Source organism: Euprymna scolopes, chromosome 14 (genome assembly GCF_053919585.1).
Source record: "Euprymna scolopes isolate OS-2025 chromosome 14, ASM5391958v1, whole genome shotgun sequence".
NCBI lineage: Eukaryota > Metazoa > Mollusca > Cephalopoda > Sepiida > Sepiolidae > Euprymna > Euprymna scolopes.
The window spans coordinates 96,187,541-96,212,822 of NC_136495.1; the positions used below are offsets into that span (position 1 = coordinate 96,187,541).

General features: G+C 32.4%; 1 protein-coding gene across 9 annotated transcripts in view; it reads right to left on the bottom strand.

Annotated features, from left to right (window-relative positions):
• The window catches only part of LOC145293177 (interferon-induced GTP-binding protein Mx1-like), a 200,974-nt gene that overhangs the window by 99,086 nt on the left and 76,606 nt on the right, over positions 1–25,282 (bottom strand). For all 9 annotated transcript variants that reach the window (XR_013869679.1, XM_080139650.1, XM_080139648.1 and 6 more), the window contains 3 exons: positions 22,524–22,676; positions 19,274–19,428; positions 7,145–7,283 (listed from right to left, as the gene is read on the bottom strand). Coding sequence is in view for 8 of the 9 variants with exons in the window: in XM_080139650.1 (XP_079995776.1) it covers positions 7,145–7,283; positions 19,274–19,428; positions 22,524–22,676 (447 nt within the window). In the remaining variant the exon portion in view is untranslated. The remainder of the gene's footprint in view (positions 1–7,144; positions 7,284–19,273; positions 19,429–22,523; positions 22,677–25,282) is intronic.

Below are 25,282 nucleotides of genomic sequence, written 5' to 3' on the forward strand. Positions count from 1 at the left end.
CGGCACTAGCATCAAATCGACTATGTCATTGCCAGAGTCAAGGACAGGCAGGACGTGAGACTGACCAAAGCCATGTGCAGGGCTGCTTGTTGAACCGACCACCACCTCATCATCTCCAAATCCAACTTCTTCATCCAATCAAAGAGAAGTAAAAAAACAGCCAAGAGGCTCAATACAGCCAAATTGAAATGTCCTAAAACAGCAGAGGAATTTCAGAGCAGCATACATAGTAAGCTTGCTAACTTCAATCTCAATCACAACAGCGTTGAAGAGAGCTGGACATCCGTCAGAGATATTGTTCACTCTGCTGTTCTTGACGTTCTAGGTCCTGCCACCAAATCCCACCAGGACTGGTTTGACGAGAATAATCTTGAGATCCACAATTGTTGCAGGAAGAACACCGCCTGCTAAGAGCGCATCAAAATGACCCAGCTTGTGTGGCGAAGAAAACTGCCTTCTCTAACATGCGCAACAAAGTCCAATCCAAGCTGCATTCAATGCAGGATTCCTGGCTCAGTGCCAAGGCAGATGAAATCCAAGGTTACGCAGACAAACATGATACAAAGAATTTTTACGATTCACTAAGGGCAGTTTACGGACCACAGTCTTCGGGATCCTCTCCTCTGCTCAGTGCCGACGGCTCAACTCTACTCACGGGAAAGAAGGAGATCCTCAACAGATGGGCTGACCATTTCAACAAAGTGCTCAATCGCCCTGGAGCCATCAATGACATAGTAATTGAACGTCTCCCCCAAGTCCCCATCAATCAACAGCTCGACACCCCCCATCAATCGAAGAGGTCAGCAAAGCCATTCCGCAGTCAACCAGTGGAAAAGCTCCAGGTCAAGATGCCATCCCAGCTGAGATTTACAAGTCCGGTGGTGCAGCCTTGTGGGAGCAACTGACCTGCTCGTATCAGATCATGTGGAGGAAGGGACAACTACCACAAGAGTTTAAAGACGCCACAATCGTTCACATCTATAAGCGACAAGGAAATCGCCAATCTTGCGATAACCACCGAGGTATCTCTCTCCTGTCCATAGCAGGAAAGATCTTGGCTCGCATCCTCCTCAACCGCTTACTTGGTCACCTGGAACAGGGACTCCTGCCAGAGAGTCAATGTGGTTTCCGCACCGGTCAGGGGACCAATGACATGATCTTTGCCGCTCATCAGCTTCAAGCGAAATGCATCAAACAGCACTGAGACCTTGACACAACCTTTATCGACTTGACCAAGGCATTTGACACAGTCAATCAGGATGGTCTGTGGAAAATAATGAAGAAATTTGGTTGCCCAAGTACTTTCATGCATCACCTCATCAAAGAGAGAACCCTCAAAGCAGAACAGAAGCGTGCAACCCGCAAAGCCAGAGCAACAAGCTCTGTCCCCACAATACCTGCTCACCACTGCCCAACTTGTGGGAGAGCCTTCATTGCCCATATATATATATGTATTGAGAGAGAGAGAGAGAGAGAGAGAGAGAGAGAGAGAGAGAGAGAGAGAGAGAGAGAGAGATAAATACATACATACATATATACAGTAAAGTTTGAAAATACATATAGCAAGTTGCACAGAATTTTCCACATTTCATCCTTGTAAAGATTCGAGAGTCTTTTGCATGTGGAACTTAATTGCCATTCATATTTTCCAAATTACTATCTAGATCTACTTACATATTGACCACTGACAAATAATTACTGAAAATCGACATAACTTTATGTATATATATAAAATAATGGTAATAATAATAATAATAATAATAATAATAATAATAATAAGAAGAAGAAGAAGAAGAACCACACTGCTACAGAAGGACACAGAGAAAGGAACCGTTCCCAGCAACTACAGGGTGACACAAAAAACAAAACAAAAGCTAAATGCAGGCCATCTAGAACATATGCTGTAGAACGGAGAAAAAAAGGCCAAAGACCCTAGTGTTTTGATGTGATGTTTTGAATATAATAAACTAGTTATGACTAAAGTTTCATTTCATTCAGACAAAACACTAAGAAACGGGGCCAAATTAGAGTTGGGGCCCGTTTTTTGGGGGGTTACCCTGTATAGGTCGATCACGTGCTTACCCACTATGTGGAAGATATTGACAGCACAACTGAGGGAACAAATCTACCACTCCCTGAATAATCGGGGACTCATCTCCGGGAAACAGAAAGGATGCCAAAAAGGAAAAAGAGGAACACATGATCTGTTATATATAGATCAAAACATCCTAAAGGAGGTAAAAAGGAGGAGAAAGAATTTAGCCATGGTATGAATCAACTACAAAAAAGCATACGACAGGATCTCCCAAGTATGGATAATAAAATGCCTAAAAATGTATAAAATACCAAGCGGGATCATCACCGTAATAGAAAATGCAATGAAAACATGGAGACTGGAATTGACAGCTGATGGATAACACATAACAGAAATTAACATACAGAGAGGCATTTTCCAAGGAGACTCACTATCACCATTACTGTTCATCATAGCCATGATGCCCCTAAATAGTATTCTGAGAAAATGACAAGCCAGATACAAGTTCTGCAATACAGAAGAAAAAATGAACCACCTGATGTACATGGACAATTTTAAACTTTTTGCAAGGACCGAAAAGGGGCTAGAGACACTAATTAACGCTACCATGATCTTCAGCCAAGATATCCAAATGGAATTTGGAATGGAAAAGTATGCACTACTAGTTATAAGAAAGGGAAAACTGGAAATGACAGAAGGCAAGGAACTACCCAACCAAACAGAAATGAGGGCACTAGGGGAACAAGACAACTATAAATACTTGGGAATTCTGGAAGCAGACCCCATCAAAGCAACAGAAATAAAAGAGAGAATTGGAAAGGAATACCTCAGGAGAACAAAAAAAACTCCTGGAAACGAAATTATATAGCAGAAACCTAATAAAAGGTAGTGGAATGGGAACAAAAATGGATGGTCACGTTCAATGCCGCCAAGAATAAACTAGTTTCATTCAATAATTACAAGAAACCTTCTCTACCACCTATAGGAATGGCCAACGACTCTTTATCTGAGAGTATGTCTTTCAAACTCCTTAGCCTAACGTTCAAAGGAAACATGAGTTGGAACAATTACATCGAGGGCATTGCCAGGGCCGCTGCAAGGAAGGTGGGCTCTCTCTACCGTGCTAGAAAACTACTAACACTCGAAAGTATTCTGTACCTCTATAAGGCCACCATTCGCCCCTGTACGTAGTATTGCTGTTATATTTGGGCTGGTGCATCTGCTACTAGTCTCTTGCTCCTTGACAAGGTTCAAAAGAGAGTCGCAAATCTGATAGGCCCTAAACTGGCATCTAAGCTTCAGCCTCTGTCCCATCGACGAAACGTTGCATCCCTCTACCTGTTCTACAAGTATTTTAATGGTGAATGCTCTGACGAACAGCAATCACTTGTGCCCCCACGACGTGAACACCCTCGACAGACCCGACAGGCTGCTAAATCCCACCCCCACACTGTAGAGATCTCTAGATGTAAAAGATCTTTCTACTCCAGTAGTTCCTTCCCCAGAATCGCTAGACTTTGGAATTCCATTCCAGGTCACTGCTTCCCCAACTGTACTGACGTGCAGAAGTTCAAGTGCAATGTGAACCAACATCTTGCTGCCCAAATCCCTACATAGTACCACAGTAGTTGTTGCCCCTGATAGTAGCCCCCTACACTAAAGTGGCAATGTGCCTTGTTTGGAGTGAAAATGTAATAAAAAAAAAAAATACATGAACAGTATCACTAGTAAGATACTCTGGACCGTTTATAGGGTGGACAAAAGAAGAACTGAGACAGCTCGACCAGAAGACCAGGAAACTCATGACCATGCATAATGAACTACACCCAAAGGACAATATTGACAGACTCTACGTGAAAAGGAAAGACAGCGGGAGAGGACTGATCTGTATAGAAGACTGTGTGAAGGACACAAAAATAGAACTAGAAAAATACATAATACAAAATACTGAAAGGATAATTATGGCAGCGAGAGGCACTGAAAAAAAACCAACAAAACAGAAAACAGAGAGAAAAATGACAAAACGAGAAAAGAAAAATGAGAAGAGAAACAACTCCACGGAAGATTCATAAGAATGACAAAAGAGGAGAATAACGAAAACACCTGGACATGGATGCGAAAAGGACATATAAACTGAGAAACTAAATCTCTAATAACTGCAGCACAAGATAACTCAATAAGACCAACCATATCAAAGCAAAAATCGATAAAACACAAGAAAACAGCAAATGCAGACTCTGTGGACAAAGAGACGAAACGATAAACCATATAGTAAGTGAATGCAGCAAACTGGCCCAAAAGAAATACAAAAACAGGCATGACCAAGTGAGGAGGGTGGTGCACTGGAAATTCTGCAAATGGCTACATTTTGAACAAATGGTGCAAGCATAAACCCGCAACAGCACTCGAAAACGAGAACCACAAAATTCTATGGGACATGGACATACAAACGGACAAACCCATCCAAGCAAGAAGACCAGATATCGTAATAATTAACAAGAAAGAGAAGTCCCAGCTGACCACAGGGTGAGTATGAAAGAAAAGGAGAAAAACAAAGCAAATACACAGAGCTAGCCAGAGAGTTAAAAGGGATTTGGATGATGCAGAAAATTAAAATAATACTGATGATAGAAGGAGTACTAGGAACAATTCCAAAAACTTTGAAAAAAGAATGGCAGATATTGGAATCAAAGGAATAGCTGCAAAAATACCACAACTAACGATAATGAAAACGGCTGAAATATTAAGGAAAACCTTTGAATGCGGAGAATGATACAAGAATACAATATAATGAAGAAGCGTTACAGGGAATGAAGAACACCGAACCAGCACATCTACAAGTTCTACACCCCCATCACGCATCCCCTCCCATTGTCTCATCACTGTTCACCCCCAAAAGAAAAATGATACCAAAGAGCCAAGAAGGGTCAAGGAGGATGGAAAGACTGAGGAGAGCGCTGACCAAACCTCCATTGGACTAGCGCGAAGAGAACTGGGACCTTGGGGAGGCTTAGTGCCACTCAAATTCCAGTATAGACCAATGGCCACTGCCAGTGAGAAATCAATGGTGAGAGGCTGTTGCGATGACACAAATTTATTTCTAAATGCTATCGAAGAAGGTGGAGAGAGTTGGACGTATGGGGAGACATGTTGTCACTCAGCTTCCAAAGAACACCAAAGGTCTCCAATCAGATCTTGTGTTGACTTGTGTGAAAGCTCCATGTGAGCCAATAATAATAATGATAAATAAATGTATACGCATATATATTATTTTAGATTACTGTTTTATAAGTAAAATAAAAATAATAAAGAAATAATATTGTTTATGCCCAAAAAAATAAGGAAAAAGATCTTCAAGACGTTATTATCGTTTAAAAATTAACAAAAAATTTACATAAGTTTAAAAGCGATAAACATAACCCATAAAATCTTTCTTTTTAGACCTAAGCTAGACCATGATCGATGATTTAACCAAGGATAGACACAAACAAAATTTTGTACCAATTGGACCAAATATATAATCTCCTTAGAGGGAGGTAATAAGTTAAATTTAATCTGGAATGAAAGAAAATTATTACCTAATATAGAAATAATCAAAAACCAAAGTAAAACGATTTTCTTGACAGCTAAACTAAATAAATGAAAAAGCAAAGCGAACAAATTATTTTACTGGAACTTATATATTTTCACTGAAAATAAACTTTTAAAACTTCTGTATGTTTGAAGCAAACAGTGAATTGTCTATGAAATAGTTTTAATTATCGATTCAGTAAGGACTACAATGGATACCCCTAGCTGCACATTTAATTGTTAAGTAAGGGTTGTGCAATTCTCAACGCCACCTCTCCTCATGTCCACACTGCCTGATTCCATTGGTTAGGGGAAATCCAGAATGGCTAGAAACAATGCCAAAATAAGCGAAGAACACATACAACACCTGCTATAGTCACCCATTTTAGTATTTGCCAAGCTCAATATTGCTTAACTTTAGTAATCTAATGGGAATTGGTGTGTCAATGTGATTATTCCCCTACTACTACTATCAATAATAATTATAGTAATAATAAGTTTTAAAAATTAAACATTTTTCAAAATATCAGTGATCTAACAGGAACTGGTGTGTCAATATGATTCTGCCACCACTACTACTACTACCATCAATAATAATAATAATGAATTAATTAAAACAATTAAATATTTTTTTAAACATTAACATTTGGATCCAGATGCATTCTAAAATTGAATGGATTTCGTACTGAACATTTTATTAGTTTTCACATATGAACTTGCATAGAAACAAGAAAGAGTGGTGGGTAAAGGTCTGTTGATGGCTGAGAAACTCCTTGATTATATGTCTTGCAAACTCCAGTCCTAGTACTGAGAAATATTATGAGAATCATGAATGTGATTGAATATTTATGGTCACTGCCCCATCGCTGTACTTCATCTTCATGTCATTAACAAGAACAGATATTAAAATGTGCCCCTTCAATATTACTATTTATTGAAAAATTCTATTGTAACCTTATGCCCAACAGACAGACTGATTGTTTAATGGATGAATAGATAGACAGACAGACTGATTGATGAATGGATGGACAGACAAACAGACATTATCATTGATTAAAAATGAAGTGTGTTTAGCAATTAAAATGTTGTTTTAGATTGGATGTTGATAGATGGACAGACAAAGCCTCATATAGAAATGCGTTGGTAAATCTAATAAATTGAATTTTTTTTCTTTTTAATTTATTAGTACATTTCTTCAATAAATAACAAATAATAATTAATTAATAAAATGTCCTTTAAAACCTATATGTAAGAATTAGGAAGCTTCATCAAATGTTCTGCTGGCTTGGCATGCCAAGAGAAGGCTCAGGGTGTTTCCATGAATAGTGTTGAAGTGGAGTGCTCGTAAGGCCAAGTCAATTTACAATAGTTCTCGATGTGTGCACTTAATACACGTTTTGGACTTTTGTGTTGTTGTCGTTGGTGGTGGTCATGGCAGTGGTGGCAGTGATGGTAGTTGTTTAACATCATGTGTTTAACCAACATAAAATTATACAGAAAACTTCTGAGAAATACAAGGTAAAAATCAGATTCTCTTACCATAAGTTCGTATGGAATCCGGGTCATATTCTTTAGCCAGTTTCAAAGCCTCTGTTGTTGCTAAATCAGCTGTACAAGGGCAGACAGTAAGGATCATCGTTTCCTTTCTGGAAACATATTTTCTCAGTAATTTAAGAATCTATTTGAAAGGAGAAAATAGAACAAATCAATATTTTTATTTTTGTGTTTTTTGTTTTAAAATATTTTGCAATTTAATGTTAATAATCAGTGTAAAAAATTTGATCTGTATAAAAAATTATTCAAGTCTTATTTTTTCTATTTCACTCAAAAGAAACAGTGAGAATTATAAGTTCTCTAGAATTTATTGCATGACAAAAAAATTGAGAAAAAAACTGACACTATATTTATATATGAAAAGTTTGAACATGTCCAACTTAGACTTCGACTGAAAGTAAATCGTAAAAAGCGATTAAAATAGCACCGTGAGGGGGGGGGGGGGCAGGGGACGTGGTCAGAGTTTCCCCAAAGAGATTTAACACTTTTAGCAATTTCTTTTGCCAGCACAAAGAAGGTTTACGAATTGTGATAGAGACAGAGATAGAGGAATTTCTAAAGGCGTTAAATCTCTTCCGAGGGGTTGGACTCTAACCACCTCCCCACTTTTTTCTTTTTTTCTCACGGCGCTATTTTAATCACTTTTTATACGTTTTATTAATTAAATTATTGGTTTTAATTATCCTTTTTTGGAACCTTTAATTTATAAAAATCCCCCATTGCTCTTTTTTTCGTCATTAATTGTATTTCAATGCTATCAATTTCTCCTGATGATGACCGAAAGGGCTCCTCAGAGATTTCCGCTTATTTTCAAATGTATTTATAAATTCTCTACCTCCAGACATTTATATAGGTGCCCGGAAAACTCGTCCCGGTAAAACTTGTCTCTGGAAAACTCGACCCCGGAAAACTCGTCCCCTTTCAGTAGGTAGGAAAACTGGTCCCTTATTGAATAAATATCTATTGAAAACACATTTTATGATCGTTCTTGAAGGAGATATTGTTTTTTAAAATAGACTATAACCCCCATAATATTAAAAAAAAAAATTTTTACTTGTTCAATGTTTTTTTTTTTTAAATAATTACAAAAAATTTTTTTTTTAATTTTTACTTGTTAATGTTTTTTTTTAAAATAAAATCGATTTTCTAAGCATCCATTTTCTACCTAACTGGCTACGTTCTTAGTGGTTTCACTTATTTTAAAGCGTTTATTATGTTCATACAAAGTTTATTACAATTTTTTTTGTTCTTATTTTAACGATGTTTTTTGGAGTCATAAAAACAATAATAAAAAACAAAACCAAAAAATTAAAAAACAGGGAGCAATTCGATTCTTTGTTACATTTTGTTTTGTTTTTTTTTATCATGATAGTTTTTTTTTGTTATGTTTTTGTTTTCTCTCATACCAAATGCACTCATGCGTTATTTAAAATTATAATTTTATCAATTATCAACATTTATTGTCGTCCTGTCAAATTTTGCAAAAATTAACTAATAAATTAAAAGCGAAATATTTTTTTGGCGCGAGAGATGCCATGTGCTAACAATCTCTCGTTAACTCATTTTTAATTTTTTTAATTTTTATTTCAAAATTCTAAAATCAATCATTAAGAGAAAAAGTAATCACTAAATAAATTTATTAATCAATTTTATTGAAAACTCCACTATCGTTTATCAGGAATCTTTTTAATTTCATTTTTTGTTGGTTGTTTTTCGGAGGGAGATATAGTTTTTATCCCTACCTCTCTCTCTAAATTATATTTTAAAAAATATTAAAATTTATTATTTTCTTTTTAAAACCAAATCTCCCCCAGTAATTTCTTTAATTTTCTATTTTTTAGCGATTATCAAGACCCCTACCCTCATGTCGGACATTATTTCTCGTTCTCACGTAACACTCGACATGTTTTTTGTTTGTTTTCCGTGTTTTTTTTCTTTACCAAATAAATGATTCCAAATAAATAAAACAACAAACAACATAGTCGGAGAGGTAGAAAAATCGATTTTACCCTTTTATAAACAATAGTAAATAAGTAAATTCTTTTTATACTAATATTTAAAAAAAATATGCGGTCTCGTTTATAAACATAATAAACGCTTTAAAATAAGTGAAATCACTAAGAACTTAGCCAGTTAGGTAGAAAATGGACACTTAGAAAATCGATTTTATTTAAAAAAAAAAAAAAAACATTAAACAAATAAAAATATTTTTAAAAAATATTACGGGGGACTATAGTCTATTTTTAAAAAAAATATCTCCTTCAAGAACGATCATAAAATGTGATCAGAAAACATACCCGTGTTTAATAAATCTAGCAAAAATCAACTAATGGTTAGATTTTCATGAAATTTTCGATACTTATCCGTTTTAGAATGAAATTACATATAAAATGCAGTTTTCGTAAAATATACGAGAGGAAATATTTTTTTAGTGCGTGTTCCCCCGCCCCATATTTATTTTTTCAAAATTCGAACAAAATATCTTTTGGAAATGTCTTCTGTTTTACTACCTGGACTTGGGATGTGACTTTTCCCTCTATCCTCGTAGTGTCCCTTTTTACATTTATCAATTTTTGACGTTCTTCTGTCACTTTTTGCAAGTTCATTTCCGGGTCTTGCTCCATGATTGATAATATGATAATATCCTTGACCTTAAATCCTTGTCCTTCGGTGCTGTCAGTCCCTGGACAAATATGTAGCACTTAAACATGTCCACTGATAAATCCTTTAATTTAAACAGTTCACACTGGGCGTTGACTTTGCCCACATATGTGACAATGTCATCAGTTCGTCTTTTGACATATTTAAACACCTATACCGTGTATGAAAAAGACTATCTCTTTCACCGAATATAACCGTGGCCTTCGTTATAAAGATGGCCGGCCAGCTGAAAAAAATGACGTCATCGCCGATGTCCCAACAAGCAAGATATGTGGAATTCTTAGACTGTCAATAATGAACAGTAATTTTTACAGACAGCGTTACAAAACTTCAAAATTGGATTGAAATAAAGAAAGAACACGATGATTTATACTGGAACTCATCTAATATTAATAATAAAAAAATAATAAAACACAAGTTGTTTGTTTAAGTATTATAAGCAATTGAATATTTCGTTGTATTATAGATTTTAAAGATTAGAATGCGTTCTTTAATTACTTATAAATTACATTTTAAAAAAGTGAATGAACACGATTTGATTTGTAGTAAACTTGAAGTTTATTTAATATAATTAAATGAAAATTATGCAAGTAAGATTATGAATATTTGAAGCAGAACACAAGCAAAACATTTGAAATATTAAAATTAAACTATTTTTTAATCAAATGAACAATATTTTTTAAATCAAAATGAACAATATTTTTTAAATCAAAATGAATTTTTTTAAAATCAAAATGAATTTTTAAAAATCAAAATGAATATTTTTTAATCAAAATGAACAATATTTTTTTTAAATCAAAATGAATATTTTTTAATCAAAATGAACAATATTTTTTTTTAAATCAAAATGAATATTTTTTCATCAAAATGAACCACAATATTTTTAAATGCAAATGAACCACAATATTTTTTTAAAATCAAAAACAATATTTTTAATAAATTCATGAAATATTGCACAGTAAAAAAATAATTAACCTAAAGAAAAAATCATGTTTCTTATTTAAGATTATTTCATCACATAACAAAAATAACATGCAAAATCATTTTTTTTATATCCATATTTTCAGTTTGTTAAAATACGTGGGTTTGTATTACTGTAAACATAGACTCGAAAAAGTTGTAAAAAAAGCAATATATAACAAATAAATGTTATCAAAGGCAAGATAAGTTACTTTTCTACCAAACTGGATATATTTTACGTATTTTTATTCAATGTAACATGTTTATTCAGCTCGAAAACCATACAGTGTTTACCGATGTATTGGAAAATTCAAGATGGCGTCTGACTCCCTCTTTAACACGGTAAGTTTGGGAAAAGGTGTTATAAATAAAAAACTGGTTAAAATACTGTTAAAAACTCGCTCAATATATGTTACCATGACATAGCTTGACATATATTCGGTAGGTTTTTAATAGTATTTTGTCTAGTTTTTTATTTATAACACCTTGTTTTTCGAGCTGAACAAATATGTTACATTGAATAAAAACACGAAAAATATATCCAGTTTGGTAGAAAAGTAACATCTTGCCTTTGATAACATTTATTTGTCATATATTTGTTTTTTGAGAACTTTTTCGAATCTATGTGTACAGTAATACAAACCCGAAATGAATAGTAAGACCACGAGTGAACGCGCGTTTTTTTTTTTTTTTTAGTTTAGTTTCATATATATATATATATATATATATATATATATATATATATATATATATATATATATATATAAATAAGTATTTTAAAATTTTATCTTTCTAGCTTTAAAAAAAAGTTTTAAAATTTTATCAGCCGGCATAATTTATTTTTAAGTATTGAAAAATTTCAGGAAAATTAATTTTTGCTAGATTTTTAAAACATGCGTGTCAACAGCTTACAAAAAATCGTCTCTTCAAAAGAACATGTTTTAAAGAGTCGATGTTGTCTCGCATTTTCATTAGTTTTGTATGCTGTAAAAAAAATTTTTTTTAATATTAGCAATTTATTTGAAGCTTCTTCTTTTGAATGGTAAAAAACTTAGGATGATAATATTGAATTAAATTATAGTTACATCGTGTTAAATACAGGGGGGAGCACGTTAAAACTTACTTTGCTGAATGGAGATATCCACGAGTGGCTACCGGTGTTTACTGGTGTCAAGCAACTAATGGACTATCCGTGATGACGTCAGCAGATTAAATTATTTTTGCCCACCGGCCATCTTGTCTTTTAAGACGGTCTTGATATAACACACAAAATTTTCACCGTTTCAGAAAAAGAGATCTCTTCCGGTTTTTTAGGCAATATCAAATTTTTATTCAATATACAAAATGTTCCGTGTTTTCTCAATATATATATCTGGAATCATATTGAAGTGGTTAGCTCCCCATAAGGCTTTCACATATCAGCTAGTTTTACTTTTTTTTTCAGATAGGGTATATTTTGTTTTGAAAGAAATAAATCATAAAATCAAACAGTGGTTATAATAACAATTCAATTGAAATATATTACAAATTAAATATCACAATAATGGTGTATCTAAATATTGAATATTTCAGAATAAATTCTCCATAATATCGGATGAATTAATATTTGCAAAATAAATTTATTTTTAAAAATCTGCAAAACATAGCAACAAAATTTATATGTGAATTAATTGATAGACTTTTTAACCATTCATAACGGGAGATTGTGGAGGGTAGGTAGAAATGACACAAATGTATAAATGGGAAAAATAGCACAAGATGAAAATCTTTGAGAATATATATAAAGGGATACCATTAAGTTTGTCAATTTAAAAAATAAATTATATTTAAAAGCAGATGAGGTCCCTTAGCAGTGCCCTTCCAAAATGGGATTCTGCTTTTTTAGGCGATTACATGTGAATATTTGGAAAAAATATTTTAGAATTTAAAATGGGGATCATTTTTTTTCATATAAATTTATTAAAATGAGCTCTCATTTCTAGGACATTCTAACTTTTTCGGACAGGTAACTAATCTTTAATAAATGTCTAACCCTAAGTCTTACTCACAATGTGGTAAAACCATGCAAAATCCCCTTAAAAAGTAAAACATGCAGAATTTATCTCTCAGAGCAAAAAACAGAAATGCTCAAGTCTTAAGTTCTAAAACGTTAAAAAGCCTTAGAATGTTATTTTATATTAAATTGGACAGTACTTTTCATGCCCATCATTAACAATCGAGTATAGGCGATAAAAACTGTGAAAAATAAAACAAATAGTCAATAAATTATTGTTACCAAAGGCAATAAATGCTACTTTTCTACCTACATGAATTAGTTTATGTTTTAAAGTGTTTTCAAGTGCTTTTCTTTATTTTGTCATTTAAAATTGTGGGTGTGTGGATGCCAAATATCTCCAGATTTTCTAGAAAAAACCCGCGAGCCACTAGATCAAAATTTTCCTTGCTAGATTGCAAACGAAATTTCTAGATCTAGCAAAAAACCGCTAAATTGGCATCTGTTTCATAATATTCCTTTTGCCTAGGTCCGAATCACTACTTGAGTGCATGGCTATCTACCTTACTTTAATTTGCAAATTATATAGAGCATAAAACAAGTACTAATTATCTTATATATGTTTATGCCATCATTACGCTATTACACTCGCTAGACTAGTATTTTTCCTAACCTTTTTACCTTATCTTTGGGACCTATTTTATGGAGACAGATTTTAGCTAGGATTTATTTGGCTTTGATATTTGGCATTGTGAGATGCAAAGGGCCAAAATACCAAAGTCCGTCTATTCTATGAAAAGATGTATCTGCTGGCAGTCATACCTTGTCTAATTTTACAGGCTTACATTGTTCGATAATACCATTATCTTAGCAGTATCATAAATTATTTCACAATTTAAAGTTATTTCCTCAAATATTGACAATATTAAAGGGAAAAATATATTATGTGGTCACTTTTTTCTGGTAATTTGCAACTCTCCACCCTAGCCCTGTTACTATTCCAACATCGACCTACCCTAACCAGTATATCACTGTTTGTCTTTACCAAAATCACATTACACAATGTACAAGATTTGGCCAAGATATTTTTTTTTACTATTATGGTTATGGGTTAATGCATAAATATCTGATACACTTAGGTCTAATTTGCAATTGTTTTTATAACATAATGAGTTTTTAATTTGATTAAAATGCTTCGTAAATTTCTTTACTCTGATTCCTATTTTTCATTGGTTCACTTGTAGGTTTATTATATTCATTAGTAACCCTTGTTTTCAATTTCGTTATTTCAAACCACTAAATTTGATAAATGTATGATTTTCATATTCTGAAGTAGCTTTATCATAATCTAGCATATTTCTATTAACGAAAAATGTGATAAACTACCGAAAATGAAGGAAAAGAAAAATCACTGGGATGCACTGTTTCAGCCATAATCAGCTATTTTTGTTTAGATTAGTTAATCATATACAATGTTGTCACATGGTGGCAACACAAATTGATTTATGCCCATTTTCTTGAGATAAGATCGTAATTCCGGATCGATCCTGGACTAATCAAATTGCCAAATTCCATTCAGGAACTGGATAACTTTCGGATTACAATCTGATTGTTATCCACAGTGATCTCACTCAAAGACAGAATTTTCATTGATCATGTGTGACGTCACAACCAAAGCGAAAAAAGCTGTCCAGACAAGATTTGCAGTGATCCGATAAACCAAAATATCTTGAAGGACAGTACAAAATATGATATATCTCAAAAAATAAGAACAAGACATTATAAAAACTGCTAAATTGTGCAACTGGTAAAACCAAACAGGAAAACCATTTAAAAAAAAAATTTTTTTGGACTTAAGGAGTTGCAGTCGGATAAAAAATTCCGACTCCGACTCCTAGTACATTTAGAAATCCGACTCCGACTCCGACTCCAGCTAAAACCTCCGACTCCGCAACCCTGGTTTATATTCGTTCCATTAAGACAGACGCAAATACACAGACGGAGAGTGAAAATGTGTTTGCCAACAAAAGTGTAAGTGCATAGCTTTTTTAAATAATTGAAAATATATTTTACTAAAATGTTTTTCTTCTATTTCGTTTCATATTTAACCTTATATTTTTATGTAAATATAAAAGTTACGTGGATTATTTTACTATATAAAAACGTGCTCAGAAAACTCATACCCAGAACACTTGTCCATTTTAGCTAGGTAGGAAACCTGGTCCATTATTAAATAAATACCGATTGAAAACACATTTTATTGCCGTTTTTGAAGGCACCCATAAAATTTTTAAAAATTATTCTTATTTGTTTACTTTTGTTTTAAAAAAATAAACTTGATCACAAAGTCACAGAGTCAAAACACAAAAAATGAAACCATGCATTTATTTTTAAAAATACTTTAGTTTTAACACTTTTTATGTTATTACAAAACAAACAAAAAAAAGAAAACACTTATGTATTATCAAAGAAAGCAAACATTTTCTTCAGAAGAATGAATTCAGTTTAAACAATTCTTCTGTTATTACGAAACAAAAAAAGATTACACTTCTTGGATCATCAAATATTAAATTATTATATAAAATAATTTGGCGGAGTTGTACAACCATCGCGCCCACGTGTAATTTCTATACTGATAGGTTTTTTTGAAATTTTTTCACTCGATTATTATTCTATCAGTATAGAAATTATGCATGGGGGTGATGGTTGTACAACTCCGCCAATAATTTATCAAATTATTTTATATAAGTGTCAAAAGTAAATTAAGTATTTTGACTAAAATATTTGTTTTATTATTTGATAATATTAGAAATTTTGGTTAATGAAAAGTTTCTTTCTAACCCTCCAACCCCCAAATTTTAAAATGAAAACATTGGCAGGTTTTTTGGGGTGCTGAAAACGAATATTACATTTAAGTTTGGGGCAAATAAGTAGTTTGTAGGATATGAAGAAATTACTTTTTCAAAAAGTGGGGATCACTTTCCTATATAAATTTAAAGTAAACGGAGTAGCCGCTTTCTGGCCACTCAGTAATTTCTTCATATCATGAAGACAAATTTTTATGCTAAGTTTACACTGCACGTGGGTACATAAATGAAAGTTGTTAAATGCGCACTCGTGTACCAAACTGCCCTCTAACATTGCGTAGTAATCTTTGACGAACAATTTAAAATTAGATGAAAAACAAGTAGTTTTCCAGATATTAAGCAATGTAATTCTATATGTTATCTATGGTGGCCATTTCTTTACGCGCAAGTGCGTGCATATTTTTTATGTGTACGCGTGCACATCAAAAATATGTGCATGCTTGCACGTACAGAAATGGCCACCACTGATAACATATAGAATTACATTGCTTAATATCTGGAAAACTACTTCTTTGTGGCAAAAATATGCATGCTTGAGTGTATAGAAACGGTCACTTGTGACAACATAAGGAATTACACTATCTGTACACAGATTTTTCTTTATTTTTGTTTTTCAATTTCCTCATGTCTTTATTGAAAAATGAAAACAGAAAAAAAAACCTTTTAGCCAATGAACAAAATAATGCCTCCTCACTAGGTGGCCAGAAAGCAGGTGCCCAATTTAAGTAAAACTTACATGGAAAAGTGATCACCCACTTTTTGAAAAAGTATTTTTTTCATATCATAGAAACTACTTATCTGCCCCAAATTTAAATGTGATATTCATTTTCAGTACCTCTGAAAATTTATAAAAGTCGTCATTTGAAAGTTTTTTTGGGAGTTGGAAAGAAACTTGACATTGACCAAAATTTTTTTTGTTTAAAAGTACTTTGGGGGGGGAGGTCTCTTCTGCAGTATGCAGACGGCGGCTATTGTTAGTGGTCGATAACTCCAATTTCTTCTTGGTCAAATAACGCGACAAATAAGTAAAAAACAAGACTTTTCCCCCCCCTCCCCGAACAATAAAATATTTGAAAACCAAAACATTTATTGTATAAAAATGCATCAATATATAATAATAAAATCATTTATTTAAAAGTCTGCATAAGAAAATATAATTTTAATAAAACAATTTTGTAATGAAAGCAACATCGCATTTTTTATAAAGTAAATTTTTTTTTTTTTAACAAATAATTTAAATGAAACATGAAGGGTCAACAACAAAATAATAATTTAAATGTTTTTGGAGCGAGAAGCGCCATCTAGCGACAAGAAAAGATCCCTGCCGTCCGCAAACTGCAGTAGTGCTTTTTGAAAACTAAATTAATTTTTCTAAATTAAATATTTGTTTTAATATTTGATAACACAAGAAGTGGTTTTTTTTTCATTTTTGATAACAGAAGAAGTAATTTTTTTTAATAAATATATAGTTTCGTTTTTCATGTCTTCCATTCGGTTTCGTTACATAATCAACCATATCCACTTCCGATAGCAGGATTTTTTTTTCAAAGCAGTGATCTTGGACATTACCTAAAAAATATACAAATTTATTTTCTTTTGGAACGAGGGCATTTTAAAACTATATCTACCTCAGTATTTTTTTTAATTTTCTATTTTTGAGCAATTATCGAGACTCCTAAGACGTTATCCTTTCATGTCGCAAATTTTTTGTTCAAAAGTAGCACTTGAGATTACTTGTTTTTTTTTAACTAAATAAACTCTTTAAAATAAGTTGAACCACTAAAACTTACAAAGCCAGGTAGAAAACGAACACAGAAAAATCTTAAATTTTAATTTTTAAATTTTATTTTTTTAAAACAACAGTAAACAAGTAAAATATTAAAAAAAAATATATATTATGCGATGTGTATTCTCTTTTACAAATAATAATAATATCTCCTTCAAGAACGGTCATAAAATGTGTTCACTCGATATTTATTCAATAATGGACCAGCTTTCCTACCTAACAAAAATGGATGAGTTTTTTGGTGACGAGTTTTCCTAAATTCGTATTTTGTATATAAATTATCGGTGAGATACAAATAAAAAAATGAACATGTCTGTTATTTATAGATTTTGTTTCACAAAATTATTAAAAAGAAAGAAAAAAAAACTGATGTAAACAGATTGTTAGTTGATTTTTAAATAAAAATTTGGTACATTTATATCTTAAACTCATTGTCCTCTGCGATAAGTAAAGCGCCAAATATCAGAACATTTCTTAAACGAACTTAAATCAACGCCATTTAATGAACTCATTCTATAGTTGTTTTTTGGGCGCTTTTGTTATTAGAATCAGCATTGGGAATTTAGAATGGAATCGATAATTGTATCAGAATCAGGAAACATTTTGTAATCGTCCCATCACTAATATATATATATATATATATATATATATATATATATATATATATATATATATATATATATATATATATATACAAACACACACACACACACACACACACACGCACAAAATATCTTTAACAGGTTTCCAGACTTTTTTGTAAGAACACTTTTACTGATAGTAAATACATGAAACTCTAGCCCCCTTTGAAGTAATCTCCTCCGGCTGCAATGCACTTGTTGTATTATTCCAACAACTTCTGGAAGGTCCAGGGAAGTCCTTTTGTGTGAGCATGTCAATAACCCTCCAATTGTCTCATAACAACATCTCTCCAATTGTCTCATAACAACAGCCTTTAAAGTTTTCCTTTAGCTTAGGGAATAACCAAAAATCACTGGGAGCAAGGTGTGAACTATAGGGAGGGTGAGGAACTGTTTTGATTCCCATCTTGGTCAAATAGTTTGATTTCTGACACTTGAGACAAACCACATAAACCTTCCACATCTTCAGTTCCTCACGAATAATTGTGTGTACAGTTCCCACATTGACATCAAACTGTGCACTTATCGCCTCTATAGACACACAACTGTCCTAATCCATGAAATTCTTTATTTGTCCAATAAACTCTGGTGACTTCCTTACTTCTCCCACACCTCTCATCATCCCTCACAGACGCCCTCCCTTCTTTGAATCTTTTATGCCACTCAAAAAATGATGCTTTGTTCATGCAAGTCTGAAGCATTCCATACGTTTCTGTAGCATTTTTTGTAAGTTTAAAACAGAATTTTATTGCATATCATTTTTCTAAAGTGTCCTCATGTCTAGACTGCATTTTTGAAATTCATCAGCTGTGACAATCAGGCTTTAGTAGGGTGTATTCTAATTCCTGCTGTAGCTGTTCATTTAACCTGAAATCATAAAAATTGGTCAGTCATCTCATAAGATGTATAGCAATAACATAGTGAATTTTCAAGAGTCTATGACAATTTTAAATGCCTGTACAAAAAAGTCTGGAAACTTATTGAAGGCACCTTGTGTGTGTGTGTGTGTGTGTGTGTGTGTGTGTGTGTGTGTGTGTGTGTGTATATAAATATATATATATATATATATAAACTTTGTAAAAAGATTCTCAAAATGTCAACATAATGTCTTGCATAATAAAACCTAGAATAGATTGACCTTTTGCAATTCACTGTAATTTCATTTTCATCAGATGTATCTGCTTTCCAGTTTATGATTTTTATTACCTGTTCAGGTAAATTATGTGCCTGGTCACCAACAGACACACGTGCAATACCTGGGAGATCAATTAGAGTAAGGTTTGGAACGTGTGGATCTTCAATGCTCAAAGTTAAAAGAGATTCACTAATGCCATTTTCTCCATTGGTTAAATAATTTTGAGCTGTAAAAGAATAAAAACCATCAAATTTTATACATTTTGGATTAAAGGCATTTTTTAAAGAATAATCTAAAAAATTACACATTTTTATCTCTAAAAAAATAAAAAATAAAAGGTGTGCAAGTTTTGTTTGGGAAAATTTCTCATTTACAAAGTTTGTTTCAAAAGTAAAACCTCCTATATTTTTTAATTAAAAAAGTTGAAGAGCTATAAAGATGGAAGTGGTACTATTAAAGCAAGCGATCTTTTGTGCTCCAAAATTAATTTTTCTACATAGTAATCAATATTTTCAATAAACTTTTAGCAGGAATTTAATGATGCATATTTGCTTCTGGCGCATGCTCATAATGGTGGTTGCTTTCTTAGAGTCTCACACTGTCAATATCTGCAACAGAGAGATGAAACTTTGTCATGAATGCATTAGTTCAGTCATCATAACAATGCCATTTGCAATCCCCCTCTTATCCATTCAGGCGAAATAAAAAAAAATAGGAGGCATTACTTTTGGAACGCATCTTGTGTGCTGCAATCACTATTTTGGCAAAAAGTATTTTTAAAAAAAGATAAACATTAAAATTAAAGTATAAATCCATTTCAGCATTAATAAAAATAAACTTTTGTTTCTGTTGTGTCTTTTTTTGTTTTTTCAGTAAAACATCCAGGAAGATGGTAGGTGAATAAATGAGGTTGTATGTTAAAGACACAGCCAAATTAGGGACAAGGCCAACTTATAAATGGATAAAATTATATATAGTAATATAATAGTAATAGTAAAATTATATATAGTAATACTATAATTATATATATGTAATACTATATTATATATATAATATGTAATACTATATTATATATAAAATACTATATTATATATATAATATATAAATATGTATGTAATACTATATTATATATATAATATATAATAATTATATATAGTAATACTATAATTATATAATACTATAATTCTATATATGTAATACTATAATTATAATAGTAAAATTATATATAGTAATAATAATAATAATTATAATAGTAAAATTATATATAGTAATACTGAAAAAAAGGTATTAAATTAATTTTTAAATAATAGAATAGTCTGTATATATTTATTATTATTATTATTATTATTATTATTATTTCATACATATATTATAACATTATAAAACAATGAAAGGCGTTTGAAAAGTAATGCCTCCTATTTTTTATTCTGTCTGATTAGATCACACACAATTGCAAATTGCATTGTTATGATGACTGAACTTCTGCATTCATGACCTAAAAGTTTTATCTCTCTGTTGCAGATATTGATAGTGTGAGGCTCTAAGAAAGCAATCCCTGCCAGAGACATGCCTAAAAAGCAAAGATGTGTCATTGAATTCTTTAACTTTGGCTAAAGAGCAGAAAGCCTCCTGAAATGCGACTTTGATGTACACAGTCGTTGACTAAGCACAGCAGTCAAAAGGTCTTAGCAGCAGTTCAAACAGCCCTTTTCAGAGCTAACTAGAATAACTTACTATTTGTGAATCAAACAGTTCTTTTCAGGGTTAACTACCACAAACTACCTAGATGCAAACTATTACTAACTGCCTTCTGAGAGTTCTCTCTACAACCAGTGAACACCAACTCATTCCAATGCTTCCTGCAACCTCCATCACCTCCTAGTGTCTACTGCAGCTTCCTGCAGCCTCTAGGACCTTCTGCAGCTTCTAGAGTATCCTGTAGTTGATAGTGGTTACCTATTCTACAGCCTACTGACATCTGGCTACCTGTTCCAGTGCCTGCTGACATCCAGCTGCCTATTTCCAGAGCCCACTGACATTCAGCTATCTGTTCTAAATACTACAGATGCCCAGCTAGTTGTCCCAGATGCACTCTGACACCCAGCTACCAGTTTCCAGATGCCAACTGATGTCCAGTTACTTGTTACATTACCCACTGATGTTTAACTACCAGTTTCCAGTGTCTGATTCCGTCTTACTTAGACTTATTCTGAATATAATCTTTCCATTACTTACAAATTTACCATTTTGTTTTTTGGTAAATAAAACACAATATCCATCATCTTTAAATGAATATCAGTGTCTGTCATTCTTCTTTGCTATTGCTGTTATCTTTTTGCCTTTATGTCTGTAGACTGTACCACTAACAAAGTAGACTTTGTGAGTGTTTATGTCTACCTTGTTAGTGGTACAGTAGATTAGCACCTCCACACCTTCCAACCTGCTGCAACAGGTATTATTAGCCATGCCAATCGATGGTCAGAATGGTTTCTTTTCATTGTTAGAGGAAAGGAGCTTTGTCTTAGTCGCATTAAATGTTACCACCCATTTTTGGTCCCATTCTACTACATACTGGAGACCATTTTCTAAGGATTCAACCATTGTATGTATTCTTGATTTGTCCACATGTCATGAATAAATCATAGTGTCATCAGCAAATATGCCCATCTCAGACACGATTGAATCAGGGAAATTGTTTATAAAGATTAGGAATAATAAAAGTTTAAATATTGTAACCTGAGGCACACACATATTTATATCATGTTGTTTAGATGTACAATCATTGAAAATGGCTTGGATCTTTCCTTTAGCTAAGAATCTGATTATATTAAATATTTATCCAGTAATACCATATAAATTAATTTTCCTGGGGTCTTCAAAGGCTGTAGATGTACTATTTCAGCTAAACATATGGTATCTGCAGTAAAAAGAGCTTGCTTAAATTCTACATATAAAAATTGTAGAAATCAGTTTAGCATTTTTGAGGTGGTGGGTGAACTTTTGCTATATTGAATAATGATTGAAAAATGAAAGTAATTTTTAAAATAAATAGGCTAATATTTAATTGGAACAAATATCATTTTTATCTGATAACACAAAAAAGATAGAACAATGTTGTTATGTTTTATTAATGTTGTAAGCTCACACAATATCTCAATTTTAAGAATATTCCTAGCTGGAATAAGTATTTTCAGAAAGACACTAAAGCAAAATGCCTTATGTTTAATTAATGAACATGGTGGAAGTAAAAAAGGAAAAGGCTAGTCAGATTAAAATATTTATTTGTTCATGGCTTTGTTTGATGAAGACAGTCCAACATACCTTCTATAATTAGTTTTTCAATTTCTTTTGGACATTTAATAGCAATTTCAAATGGTTTATTTGATGCATCCCTGAACCTCAGTACAGCAGACCAGTTTCCACAATGTTTATTATGCTTCATTTGTAATTGTAAGGGACACCTAGTTACCATTCCTAGAATGAAAAAAAAAAAAGAAACAATGCAACAGTAAATGTATACAAGTGAAATGAATTTCATATAACAGTATCTATAGGTAGCATTATGTACAGAAAGGCATTTAGGTGTACTTACATGCAACCTAATATGAAAAGATATGAGAAAGCAGCAAAATAAGATGAAAGGGTATTTAAAAGAAAAGAAAATTGAATAATTTAAAAATCTTGGTTGGAGTTCTTTTAAGATTTATTTTACTATTGTTGTTAGTACATTAAGAAGTTTAGTGAAGTGAAAAGAAAATGGAAACAAAAGAGTTAGAGATTACTTAAATAAGTAGAATGGAAGCATCTGTTCTCCAAAATAGTCAGTTTTACAATAATCAATAATAATCAATATAATAATCCTCCACTATAATAAAGATTAATATATGCCTAATTAAATTTAAACATAATTCTGCACCAATCAACCCTAATTGTAACTGCCAACCACTCAGAAATTGCTCACTTAACAACAATTGCATGCATTCAGATGTAATTTATATCTGTACAGTCACTGAACTCCCTACTAATTTAACCCAAAGTGACCCATACTATAGAGATCCATTGACCAGTAATTGAGACTTAGAATAAAAATCAAAACACTGCTCCAAGAATCTGCTACTTCAACCCCATTAATGAACCCTCTAATTTTATGATCTTTCCATATTCCTATAATGCAGAACTCAACCTAACTTTTCCCTGCTACTAACCCACCTAACCACTCATGTAACCCCTAGAATACACACTTACATCGAATCATCTGCTTTCCTTATTAAAATCTGCATCTCTAATCACATTTACTCTTTCCCTAGGAACACAGCTAAAGCAAAAATCTCTCTAACCACCCTAATAAGAAATCTCAAGACTAATAACACTAATTATTCTTGAAAATGGACAATATTAAAATAATCAAGTCAACTTCTAAGAATTAAATGATAGCCCATTACAAGCGCAAAAGGAAATTTAAGTATGGAAATTTTATGAACTCCACCGATAAGCCATCCAACAATTAGAACTTTGCCTTATCGACCTCTTATTCCCCTATATTTATAAATAGTCCTTCTGATAACACATAATCTACTTCATCATAAACCCCCATAACAATGTGATCTACTTTTATTAAACAGTTATATCTCCCCCTAACCTCTATTTTCATTGTAACCTCCAGTATAACCTCCTTGTTACCCCACCCAGCCTATTTTCATCTGGATATTTATGTTCCCCATTTCAAGCTTATCCAACTCTATTGAAGTTTACCTATAAATTACTTAATGGTACCAGGCACTTAACCTACATTTCTCCCATAATATTTAAATCCTTATATCTGCACAGACCTTCCCTCTATATTACCCTGAAGGATCACATCTTAATATTTTCTTAATATTTTAATTTAACTTGACTATACCCCATTTTAACCTTTTTAAATTAACTTAAATTTGGCTGACTAATAGAGTCTAATTATCACTCTCATATATCTACATAAACAATACTGTCTTTTCCTTCTCTAAGCACCATATTAGAACACTGCACTTTGGCCGTTATTGTATCATTGCAACCCCTCCCCTGAAACAAACACCAATTAATTTTAAACACTACAAAAACCCAGATCTCTAGATTTCTCTTTACCCATTTCTCTGTTAGCATGTCACCTCGCCACATTTTGCCATTTCTCAATCCTATCAATCTTTCTGAATTAAGTTTAACTCTTTAATAACTACAATTAATTTAGCTATAATAGCATTCAAATTTTAAATTCCCCAAGCCTAATCATACCCAATACTACTCCTGCTTACTTTTTAAGATTCTTACTGTCTCTCTCCTAGAATTACTTTATATTTTCCTTATATCAGCCATCATTTTATATCCTGCTAATAACTGAGCATAGTTTGATTTTATATCAATCTACGTTTTACTCATTTCACCCCTAAATTTGGATATTAAATATCTTACTCTTTTTAGGCGGTCTTACATTATTTTGTTCATCTAAATATTTATGGCTTATTCATAAGTTAGGTTTAGCTGTATGTTTATAAAGATGTCGAGATGAAATGCTTCTTTAGGATATATATCTGGAATTTATTTGTAGAGAACTTCCAGGGTAGAGATGGAATATCATCTCAGAATTCAATGTAAATCACCTGAGTCTAAGAAACCTGGAGCCATAAATACTGGAAAAGAAAAAGACAAAATATTCTATATTTATAACTTAAAATATTGCAGCATTAAGAATATTTAAAAAATTCAATTTAACATTATATAATGCTATGGGCTGCGTCGCCGGGAGCAGAGTTGGGCTGCACCTTAAAGGGCTTGGGGTTACATTTTTAAAAAGGCGCGGGGTTACATTTTTAAAAATAAAATAAAATAAAATTCAATAAACTTGTTAAATAAAATTTGATAACTTTACGTCTGAACCCTTTAAGTTTCCAACAACTTAATCTTCTTCAAAGCTTTTCAAAAGCTTTAACTCTCCAACTCCTTGCGAATTAAAAGTCTTTAAACTGGCTTATTTGTAGCTCCTTGTCATGGCTTGATCATCTAGTTTTTATCTTTGTCTTCATCCTTTTTACATCTAGTGGTTAGGA